This window comes from Lithobates pipiens, unplaced genomic scaffold (assembly GCF_037356315.1).
Source record: "Lithobates pipiens isolate NorthernLeopardFrog02 unplaced genomic scaffold, aLitPip1_a1.2 Scaffold_19, whole genome shotgun sequence".
In the NCBI taxonomy this organism is placed as follows: Eukaryota; Metazoa; Chordata; class Amphibia; order Anura; family Ranidae; genus Lithobates; species Lithobates pipiens.
In genome coordinates, this window is record NW_027507764.1 from 118,148,823 (window position 1) to 118,160,943 (window position 12,121).

Genomic DNA, 12,121 nt, shown 5'->3' on the forward strand with positions numbered 1-12,121 from the left:
ATGTAACTATGTAAATTATCATTGAATGAAAAATAAAAAGGATATAGTTTCCCTTGAAATGGGCATCACTTATTTTAATGTTACTGATAATAACCCTATCAATCCTTTTTTTTTGTAGTGCCGCAGACAAGGATACTGGCCACCGGTGGCGCATCACATAATCAGGATATTTTACAGGTATGTTTATACTGTTTGATAAATAATTAAACGTTAAGATGTCTTATGGGAGAAGAGTTACTAAAACTGGAGAGTGCAAAATCTAGTGCAGCTCTGCATACAAACCAATCTGCTTCCAGGGTTTATCAAATCTAATGCGTACACACGACTGGACTTTCTGGCAGTAGGTCCGACGGAATCAGTCTGTCGGACAATCCGATTGTGTGTGGGCTAATCCGATCATTTTTTATCTTAAAAATCAGACGGACCTAGAAATAGAACATGTTTCAAATAGAACAGGTTTCTATCGGGAAAACCGTTCGTCTGTATGCTGTTATACGAAATACCAAATCACCAAATACCAAATACGACACAAGGGAAGCTATTGACTACTGGCTATTGAACGTCCTTTTTTAGTCCCTTCTTACGTCATCACGTTCAAAACAAACAGACTTTTGAATGGACTTAGTCTGTTCATGTGTGGCAAAGTCTGTTCGTTTAGAAAGTCCATCGGAAGTCCACCAAAAGTCAGTCGGGAAGACCGTCGGACCTAGCCTGCCGGAAAGTTCGGTCGTGTGTATGTGGCATAACTGCTAGCAACAGCAGAGGCCTAATTCTCACTGGATTTTTTTTGTAATAAATGTCATAACACGCACTTCTCTGCCAAGAGAAGCAATGACGTTATGTCACTTGTGGAGTTGTCTTCACTGGCTCAATATTGCCTTGAGAGTGCAGACATTTTATCTTGGCATTATAACTTTTTCCACAGCTGACAAGTACACTGTAAAAACAGTTTTCACAAAAATAAGATGTTATGTGGTCCATGTAAACCTGTGATTTATAGAGTTCAGTAAAAAGTAATTGTCCATTGAGCTGTAAATAAAGTGAAATTAAACCTACAGTGTACAAATAATTTCTGGTTCTAAGGAAGAAGACCCAGTTCCTCTATATATCCTGTCCTTGATTAAATCTGTCACAAATGTACACAATCAAGTTGAATGATAAAAGAATGTTTTAGGCATTGGGAGCTCATGTCGCATGACGTGTGAAAATCAATGTTTCCCTATAGGAGCCATCTTAACTGGTTTGACACAAGTTGGTCCAACTTTTAAAATGCTCCGTGCACTACTTTGGTCCGACTTTGATCCTACTTCAGCCCATTGAATATCTTTGAAGTCGGATCAAAGTCGGATCGCTGTCTTGCCTGATCCGACTTTGGCATATGACTTTTGCAACATGGGGGGCGCCACCCTGCCCCAAACACCCACCCCCCCCCATGTTGAGGGCATGCGGCCTGGTACGGTTCAGGAGGGGGGAGCTCACTCGTCCCCACCCCTTTCCTTTATGGCCAGACTGCGTGCTCAGATAAGGGTCTGGTATGGATTTTGGGGGGACCCCCATGTCATATTTTCAGCGTAGGAGGTTTCCCTTAAAATCCATACCAGACCGAAGGCCCTGGTATGCTCTTGGAGGGGGAACCCATGCCGGTATATTATTTAAAACTTGGCGTGGACTTCCCCCTCAAGATTCATACCAAACACAGTGCCTGGTATTGGCGGGGATCCAAGTCGGATCCCCGTTTATTGAAGTCAGACGCGTCTCTGACTTCAAGTCCCAGGGCAAAGTCAGATTCAAAGTAGGACGAGTGTCATGTCGCACCAGTGTGAACCCAGCCTAAAGCTGAACATAGTTAAGCTAAAAGACCTGGAGCTGCACTGCAAGGATTAATTGTGCAGGGCACTAGGTACATTAGTCTTACTTACCTGACCCTCCACTACACACAGCTAGACCAGTCCCTGTAGCCTCAGGGGAACATTGGATCGGGTAAGGAAAAGTGCTTTTTTTCATCAAAATGGGGACAAGGTGCCCCAAAGCACCCCCTTGTTGAGGGCATGTTGCCTGGTATGGTTCAGGAGGGAGGGGGCGTTCTCTCTTCCCCTCTCTTTCTTGACGTAACAGACTGCATGCTCGGATAAGGGTCTGGTATTGATTTGACAATGTCAGTTACATTTTGACATTGTTTTTCTCCTGCTTTTTTTTTGGGCAGCAATTATTTTTTTATTCAGCTGTCAGCGGGGCACCCCACTGACAGCTGATGACTCATCGGTTGTTAAGGACGCAGCAGCCATATTCCTGGCCCACTCCTTAGTAACCAGCTGCACACAGTCTGTTAAAGCGGAAAAAAACAAACAAACTGCCATACGCATTGAGAACCAGAACTTGCATTTTTGGTGTGGCTTCATTGAAGTCTATTACACGCAAAATGCAATCTGCTGGGGGTAAAAAAGTCCCTGACCCTTTCCAAAAAAGGAGCACAGTAAAACGCACAGATGTGAACTACATCCTTGGGAACCATGTTGAATGGATTGTAGTGCGTTTCTGCACAATGCACCAAAAAACGCATAGGTGTGAACGTAGGGAAAATAATACTAAGCTTTTCTATTGGAGTGGAGTACTTCTTTAATTTCACTGTTATATTGCACCTTGACTTCTAAATGTTTTTTGATTAGTGCACAAACAACACAGAGACTGAAACAGGATATATTCTTCTCTAAACTTAACATATCAATAACTCCTGATTGTCTAAAGGGGCATTTAAGCCAAGTGAGATGGCTCGTACTTTTGAAGGGCATAAAGTAGAGGCAAGACACAAGAGATTTAATGGTAAACAGTACAAGGTTTTATTACAAAAGCAAATCTCTGGCTCGAGGGGAAAGAGATTCTATTTGGAAAGTTGGTTTCTCACCTGTCAAGCAATATATAACAATTCCACTAAAATGTTAAAGATTTATACTTTTTACTGCCATGTTGTTGCAGAGATGAGAGAAAGATACATTCTATATTTACTAATACCAATTGGATTGACAATATTAAGAAAAAAAGAGCGAAAAATTTGCTATAATAAATATCCCAAATTAAAAAAAAAAAATGTCTTCCTCAGTTTAACCCCCCTGGCGGTGTTCCCGAGTCTGGCTCGGGGTGGAAGTTTTGTACCAAAAGTGGTAACCCCAAGCCAGACTCAGAACCGCATCGCTGAATCCAGGAGGAGGTTTACTTACCTTCTCCCCTGGATCCAGTGATGTTCCCGCGCTGTACGAGCGGCTCGTCCTCCGCTCGATTCATCAAGGAGCCGAGCTCTGTTCCCTGCGAGCGTTGCGACGCACAGGGACGGAGATCGGCGCCAAATTCAGAAAGTGAAACACACAGTATACATACAGTATAATGTAATCTTACAGATTACATTGCTGTATGTAATTATTTCACATCCCCTTTGTCCCTAGTGGTCTCCCCAGTGTCCTGCATGCAGTTTTACAGTGCCTTGTGAAAGTATTCGGCCCCCTTGAACTTTTTAACCTTTTGCCACATTTCAGGCTTCAAACATAAAGATATAAAAAATTTATTTTTTGTGAAGAATCACCAACAAGTGGAACACAATTGTGAAGTGGAACGAAATCTATTGGATTTTTGAAACTTTTTTAACTAATAAAAAAATGAAAAGTGGGGCGTGCAAAATTATTCGGCCCCCTTGCGTTAATACTTTGTAGAGCCACCTTTTGCTGCGATTACAGCTGCAAGTCGCTTGGGGTATGTCTCTATCAGTTTTGCACATCGAGAGACTGAAATTCTTACCCATTCTTCCTTGCAAAACAGCTCGAGCTCAGTGAGGTTGGATGGAGAGCATTTGTGAACAGCAGTTTTCAGCTCTTTCCACAGATTCTCCATTGGATTCAGGTCTGGACTTTGACTTGGCCATTCTAAGACCTGGATACGTTTATTTGTGAACCATTCCTTTGTAGATTTTGCTGTATGTTTGGGATCATTGTGTTGTTGGAAGATAAATCTCCGTCCCAGTTTCAGGTCTTTTGCAGACTCCAACAGGTTTTCATCCAGAATGGTCCTGTATTTGGCTGCATCCATCTTCCCCTCAATTTTAACCATCTTCCCTGTCCCTGCTGAAGAAAAGCAGGCCCAAACCATGATGCTGCCACCACCATGTTTGACAGTGGGGATGGTGTGTTGAGGGTGATGAGCTGTGTTGCTTTTACGCCAAACATATCGTTTTGCATTGTGGGCAAATAATTCTATTTTGGTTTTATCTGACCAGAGCACCTTCTTTCACATGTTTGGTGTGTCTCCCAGGTGGCTTGTAGCAAACTTTAGACAAGACTTTTTATGGATATCTTTGAGAAATGGCTTTCTTCTTGCCACTCTTCCATAAAGGCCAGATTTGTGCAGTGTACGACTGATTGTTGTCCTATGGACAGACTCTCCCACCTCAGCTGTAGTTCTCTGCAGTTCATCCAGAGTGATCATGGGCCTCTTGGCTGCATCTCTGATCAGTCTTCTCCTTGTCTGAGCTGAAAGTTTAGCGGGACGGCCAGGTCTTGGTAGACTTGCAGTGGTCTGATACTCCTTCCATTTCAAAATGATCGCTTGCACAGTGCTCCTTGGGATGTTTAAAGCTTGCGAAATCTTTTTGTATCCAAATCCGGCTTTAAACTTCTCCACAACAGTATTACGGACCTGCCTGGTGTGTTCCTTGGTCTTCATGATGCTCTCTGCGCTTTCAACAGAACCCTGAGACTATCACAGAGCAGGTGCATTTATACAGAGACTTGATTACACACAGGTGGATTCTATTTATCACCATCAGTCATTTAGGACAACATTGGATCATTCAGAGATCCTCGCTGAACTTCTGGAGTGAGTTTGCTGCACTGAAAGTAAAGGGGCCGAATAATTTTGCACGCACCACTTTTCAGTTTTTTATTTGCTAAAAAAGTTTAAATTATCCAATAGATTTCGTTCCACTTCACAATTGTGTCCCACTTGTTGGCGATTCTTCACAAAAAAAAAAATTATATCTTTATGTTTGAAGCCTAAAATGTGGCAAAAGGTTGAAAAGTTCAAGGGGGCCGAATGCTTTCGCAAGGCACTGTATAATATAAAAACTGTTCTTTATGCCTGGAAACTGGAGATTGTCTATAGCAATCAAAACTGTCCCTTTACATCAAAAATCATACCCGGGATGTCTGCTAGACTCTGGTTTGGACAGATTTAAGTGAGTTATTCCTAAGAATTGCAGGACTACAATATAAAACGCCAAATTTTCATGCAAAATAATTGTACCGCTTTTAGCACCTAAAAACCGAAATAATCATACGCCAGGGAGGTTAAGCTGATATAGATTCTTCTACATATTTTTGGTAAAAGAAAAAAAACTGCAATAAGCGTATATTGATTGGTTTGTATAAAAGTTATAGCGTCTACAAAATAGGAGATAGATATATGGCATTTTTACATTTTTTATTATTTTTTTTAACTAGTAATGGCAGCGATCTTCAATTTTTATCACGACTGCGACATTGCGGGGGACAGATCGGACACTCATGACACTACGCTGGGACCACTGACATTTATACAGCAATTAGTGCTTTAAATAGCCACTGTTTACTGTAGACATGTCATTGGCAGGGAAGGGGTTAACACTAGGGGGCGATCAAAGGGTTAACTTTGTTCCCTGTGTGTGTTATAACTGTAGGGGGATTGGACTGAATAGGGAAGGAGACTGATCAGTGTTCCTATATACTAGGAACACACAATCTGTCTTCTCTCCCCTGACAGGATGTGTGTGTGTGTGACATTGCAGCCGCCGGGTACACACATGGGCTCCTCAATGATGCGGCACGCGCACACACGTGCCCCTAATCCCCTTAAAGTGACTGCCGTACAGCTGAACCTATTCTGATGCCGTTAATCGACGGTGGGCGGTCTGGAAGCTGTCTGGAAGAAAAATTAGAGCGCCGGTTATATAAAAAAAAGAAAAAGGTCAACTTCAAACTCTCAATGACTAAAAAGAAAAAATTACTTGAATAATAGTAAGAAATTAACATTGCGATTCCAAAGATCAATGATAAGGTACCCTTGCTTCAAAAGATGTGTGCTGCAAGGTATGTACGGTAAGGTTGAAATTAATATTCCAGCCAAGGACTTTTGCAGATCACCCCAATTCCTGCACCTTCACACTACATATTACCCAAATTCCTGCACCTTTACACATTAGATCAGCACCAATTTCCTGTACCTTCACACCTCAGATCAGTCCTAATTTCTTGAACTTTCGCACCTCAGATCACTCCAGTTCCTGTACCTTCACACCTCAGATCACCCCAATTCCTGTACCTCCACACCTCAGATCACCCCAATTCCTGTACCTTCACACCTCAGATCACCCCAATTCCTGTACCTTCACATCTCTGATCACCCCAATTCCTGCATCTTCACACCTCAGATCAGCCCCAATTCCTGCACCTGCACACCTCAGATCAGTGAGAATTTCTGCACTTTCACACCTCAGATCACCCCTAATTTCTGCACCTTCACACCTCAAATCACCCCAATTCCTGAACCATTAGACCTCTGATCACTCCAGTTCCTGCACCTTCACACCTCAGATCACTCCAATTCTTGCACCATTACAACTTAGATCAGCACCAGTTCCTGCACCATCATACCTCAGATCACCCCAATTCCTGCACCTTCACACCTCATATCACTCCAGTTCCTACACCCTCACACCTCATATCATGCCAAATCCTGCACCTTCACACCTCAGATCACCCCAATTTCTGTACTTTCAGATCACAAATAAGCCCCAATGCATGCACCTGTAGACACCAGATTAGCCCCAATTTTTGCACCATCACACCCCAAATCAGTCCCAGTTTCTATGCCATCACACCCCAGATCAGCCCCAGTTTATGCGCCATCACACCCCAGATCAGCCCCAGTTCCTGCGCCATCACACCCCAGTTCAGCCCCAGTTCCCGCACCTTCACACCTCAGATCACCTCAATTTCTGCGCCTCCACAGATAATCCCTATTCCTGCACCTTCACTAACTACTACTTTTAGAAAACACAGACTAAGCACTTACAGGTTTTCCACCCCACCCCCCCCCTCCCCAATTACATCAGAGTTCCTCTCCTTCTTACATCAGGGTCCCTAGAGTTCTCCCCTTATAACAGGGTCCCACCTTTACATCAGGGTCCCTAGAAATCCCACACCCTTACACCAGGGTCCCCAGTGTTCCCTTCCCCTTGCATCAGGGTCCCAAGAGTTATCCCCCATAACATCATGTTCTTCAGAGCCTCCTCATTACATCAGGGTCCCCAGAGCCATGCCCAGAGGCCCCCCAGACTTACATTAATCAACAGAGTCCCCCCTTACATTGGGGTCCCCAAAGGTACCCCCACTTACATCAGGTCCCCAAAGCCCCTCATTAAATCAGGGTCCCCAGAGTCTCTCCACAATACATCAGGGTCCCCTGAGTTGCCATAAAAACTCCATCATACTTAGACCATGTACCGCATGCAACCATAACCCTCATATTCTCACTCATCAAACCATAACTCCACCAAGCATATCCTACCTTATATCCAACCCAGCAGTATCTAAAATGCCCCATAGTCCACCACCCATAATGACCACATAATCCTGGCCATTTCCAAACCACCCATACATGGGTGCTCACACATGCATCCTCACATACAAACCCACACCCAATCACCAACGCAAAAACATGCACATACACATAACCTCACCCGTGACAATCCGCACTATCACACACCAACCAAAACACGGACCACCATCTATGCAAACACATTTGCACATGCATACATACCCACCCATGCCACACTTCAACCACATATACACCAACACATAAAACATGCGCTTGCACACACAACATTCCTGTACATGTAAACACATACATTTACCCATGCACAACTGCACGTTCACATATATACACATACCGCAATATATTTGCCCACACGCCAGCCACCAAACTTGAAAAGTTACAACATCCCATTCTTGAAACAATACAGTGCCAGCCAACCCTGTCCACTTGCATTCATAGCCTCTAAGCCACATACCCAAAACCAGAGCAAACAAACCAAACCCCATGGACCCAGACTGAAGAGGTAGGAAAAAAACAAGCAAAAAGCCAAGCCAGCAAGTACCCAATACAAAAAAATGACAGCAGACAAAATGCTTACACACATCAGCTACTGGAGAGGGCAGTCACCCCTCATTCACAGTGTGTCCCAGCTTCCAAGTGCCACAGGACTGCAGCCATTGCCTCTCCCTCATACTAATCCTGCCGATACCAGGGAGGGGGGCGCCCGGCAACTGCACACGTGCCGTCGTCCTGGGACCCAGCCAAAGAGCGTGGCTGCACTGAGCAGCAAATGTGGAGACGAGGATTGGAACCAGCAACTGGGGGTGCCAGGCAACTGCGCACACGTTGTTATCCCAGGACTCAGACACAGTCAATGAGTGCGGCTGCCCAGGGAATCAACAGGGAGGCGGGGATTGGAAAAGGCAGCTGCGCATGCGCTTTCATCCCAGGACTCAGGCAAAGCCAATGGGTGCGGCTTACCCAGGAATCAGTAGTGGAGTCAGGGATTTCATGCCACGGTGGCTTGGCTTGCGTGCCATCATAAACACAGCTGCGTGCCCTGTCTGGCACTCGTGCCGGGGGTTGCCGACCCCTGGTATAGATAAAATGTATGTCAAGGGATACAGAATGTCAGGACCAGGAAGATAGTGTCTTTATTGGATGGATGAAGTGGTCTTCAAACACTTAGGGCTGCACACAAAGAGGGGAGCAATCTCTAGTAGAAAACAGATGAAAGAAAAAAGGCGCCTCTAAGTGCAGAATTAAAACTTTTAATATCCCCAAACAAGATTAAAAACACTTACAGAATCAAGGATAAGAAGAGGCATAACATACATGTATGAAGCAGGTGATCCAGCATCAGGAGGTCCCAGTGTATCATCACAGCTTTCCGGGGATAACGATATACAGCAGCAGAAGGTCCCAGGATAACCAACAGGTGAACACCCCAGGCTCTGGGAACACTGGTGAAGCAATCGCGCTGTCGGAGCCAGCGTGGAGCATGAATCCCGGAAATGGCGCCAGCGGGAGGGGACGACAACCAGCATGGACCGCAAACAGGAAATATGTCATCAAAATAGGATGCGTTTTGGAACTACTGATTGGTTCCTTCTTCAAGCCAATGACCTTCTTCCTGATTGGTTGCTTCTTCAAGCCAATGCTTCAAGGTCATTGGCTTGAAGAAGGAGCCAATCAGTAGTTCTGAAACGCGTCCCATTTTGACTATATATTTCCTGTTTGCGGTCCATGCTGGTTGTCATTCCCTCCCGCTGATGCCATTTCTGGGATTCATGCTCCACGCTGACTCAGACGGCGTGATTTCTTCAACAGTGTTTTAATTTTATTAATAATCGTTTATTATAAAATATGATTGTATCATTATTATTTTGTGATATTTACTGTATAGATATATAGGGTACTGTTGAAGGAATTATCAAGCAGAAAGCCCTTCAAATAAACCCGTTGTTGGTCTCTACATTTGTTCTGACAATGTGTGTAAAATTACCAAAATTCTGCTACCAAACATGCCCAATGCTTCAAAATGTCAACATTCGCCTAAAAACTTTCTAAAACTTCAAACATGTTAAAACCCATTGATTTCTGCATTAGAGGCCTCCTACAACAATATTTAAAAGGTTAAAAGTTACATTTTTCTTCTATATTTGGGTCTTCTGGGGTTAACCACAAAATCCTTTTCCAATTAGGCTGTTTATCTTAGGATAAGAGGACTGTTTGAATCATTACACTGTCAGTGCATCGCGCCGTGGTGATCCCCCACCTCCTGGATGCCAATTAACCTAGAAGACTGAAGACATCTAGTGACAGGAAAGGGTTATTGTTGGGACAGTGTCAGAGAGGAGGCAAAGTATTGCAGTTTGAGCTTTTTTTGTTTTATTTTAAGCAACTGTTGGGGGACTATTTTATTTTAAAAATATGTTCCCTAAAGTTGAACTTTAAAGGATTGGTAACATTGAGCCTCCTACTGTCACTATGATGTCAGTGGGCTTATTCACAAGCAAACAAGTAAACCATTCACGTGTTCAGAGAACAAGTGCTGCACCAGTTTGCAGCAGATGGCGGAAAAAAAAAAAAATCACATAAGTATCTATACATAGAGAAAGTAGACTTATATTCTGTACTTAAGCTAAGAATAAAAACAAAAAGTATTTTGCTCCTTATCTCAGTGGTATAATTTGTGATGCAAACTGATTTCATTTTCTTATTTCTCTTTCATGTGCAGGTCTTATCAGACATATTCAATGCTCCAGTGCACACCATTGCTACTGCTAACTCTGCCTGCCTAGGGTGTGCATATCGAGCAGCTCATGGTAAGAAAGCTCATTAAAAATTACTGGCTGTTTTATTGCTTCCTAATCCTCCTGCAAAACACAGAGCTCTTGTTAAGCTTGTCACACTAGCAGATTTCAAGTCAATCTTTTGGCAATACCATATTTGTTTTCTTAGAGTAAATATTTCTGCAAATGACAATCAAGCAAAATGGGAAGCATTGTTAGGTGTATGAAAAGAGCAGTAAGCATGCAAGCAGAATGATAATTAATGATGTTTAATGAGAGTTGAACATAGGATTGCTCAGAGATTGGTAAAAAAATGAACAATTACAAATCTAGTTTTCAAGAAAAACAATGCAATTTTAACAGAAATGTCATCGATGCAAAACATGAAAGAAGTTTACTTTGAGAACTAGAATATTTTCTCTTTCCAGCTTTAAACCCAGTGATCAGAGACGTACAGTAGCTGAAAGACATCAGGTTGATTTACTAAAGGCAAGAGTAGTTGCTCCAGAGCTTAGTAAATGAGGGTAGGCTTTGCTGACTTTCATCATCCAATCATGTGCAAGCAAAAATGCATTTTTTTTTAATTTGTCTTGCATGTGATTGGGTATTCTTTGTAAAGTGCAACTTTATCTCATTTACTAAGCTCTAGTGCAACTGCACTTGCAGAGTGCCACTGCACTTTGCAAAGTGGACAGTCTATTTGACTTTAGTAAATCAACCCCAATGTGCCATAGGATTTTTTGAGGGACATATAGATGAAAGGAAATACTGCTTATAAAAATCATGAAATATTATTTGTATATCGAATAAAACTCTATAACTGAATGCAATATTAAAATGATAACATGTCTATTTTGGGGTTTATACAAATATTTGGATCCAATGTAACCAATATGTAGACTTGATCTTCCTCAGGAGTACATGTGAATAATATCAGTATTATGAAACCCTCAATTTCTTTGTTAAAAACATCATCAGGTACCCATCACCCTTTGTTGGGCAAAGAAGGTGACCTACAGGGCTGTCTCCACAGACTATATAGGATGGTCACGCACAATATCACTTATGCATCAATGGGATCCAAGCTTTAATCACATTGTTTAATCAGAACATTCTCTACATCAAGATATTCTGTAAGTATCTCATGGAATCCAGGTCTCCAATTTGCCCAACAAAGGGGGGTGGTGGGTACCTGATGTTATCTACAACATACCTTGATATTTTATAACATCTTTTAAAGCTTGCTACCTTACTATCAGGACTTTATTTCTCTTTTTCTTACCCCTATGGGAAAAGGACACCTCATAGATTGTGGATTCGAGTTGATTGCTACACTCTGCACTTTACCAAAGAAATTTTTCATTATATTGATATTATTCACATGTTTCCTGAGGAAGATCATTCTAAAGGAGTCTACATGTGGATTACATTGGTTTCAGACATTTGTGTAAACCACAAAATAGACATGTTTTAATGTTAATATTGCATTCAGTTATGTGGTTTTATTTGATGTACAAATGCAATGTCATGATTTTATATAAGCAGTGTTTTCTTTCATCGATATGTCCCTGTCCCTATGGCTACTGTAGCACATTGTTTATATGTACTGTATATAAGAACAGTTGTGTATCAAGGGAAACAGGATTCAGAGATATTTGGGTTATGCTGCCATCCACAGGAGGATTAGGATACTGCCAAACAAAAACAGTGTC

General features: G+C 42.5%; 1 protein-coding gene across 4 annotated transcripts in view; it reads left to right on the forward strand.

Annotated features, from left to right (window-relative positions):
• Nucleotides 1-12,121, forward strand: part of XYLB (xylulokinase) — a 242,160-nt gene that overhangs the window by 204,272 nt on the left and 25,767 nt on the right. For all 4 annotated transcript variants that reach the window (XM_077491188.1, XM_077491187.1, XM_077491189.1 and 1 more), the window contains 2 exons: nucleotides 119-177; nucleotides 10,355-10,442. In XM_077491188.1, coding sequence (XP_077347314.1) covers nucleotides 119-177; nucleotides 10,355-10,442 — 147 coding nt within the window. The remainder of the gene's footprint in view (nucleotides 1-118; nucleotides 178-10,354; nucleotides 10,443-12,121) is intronic.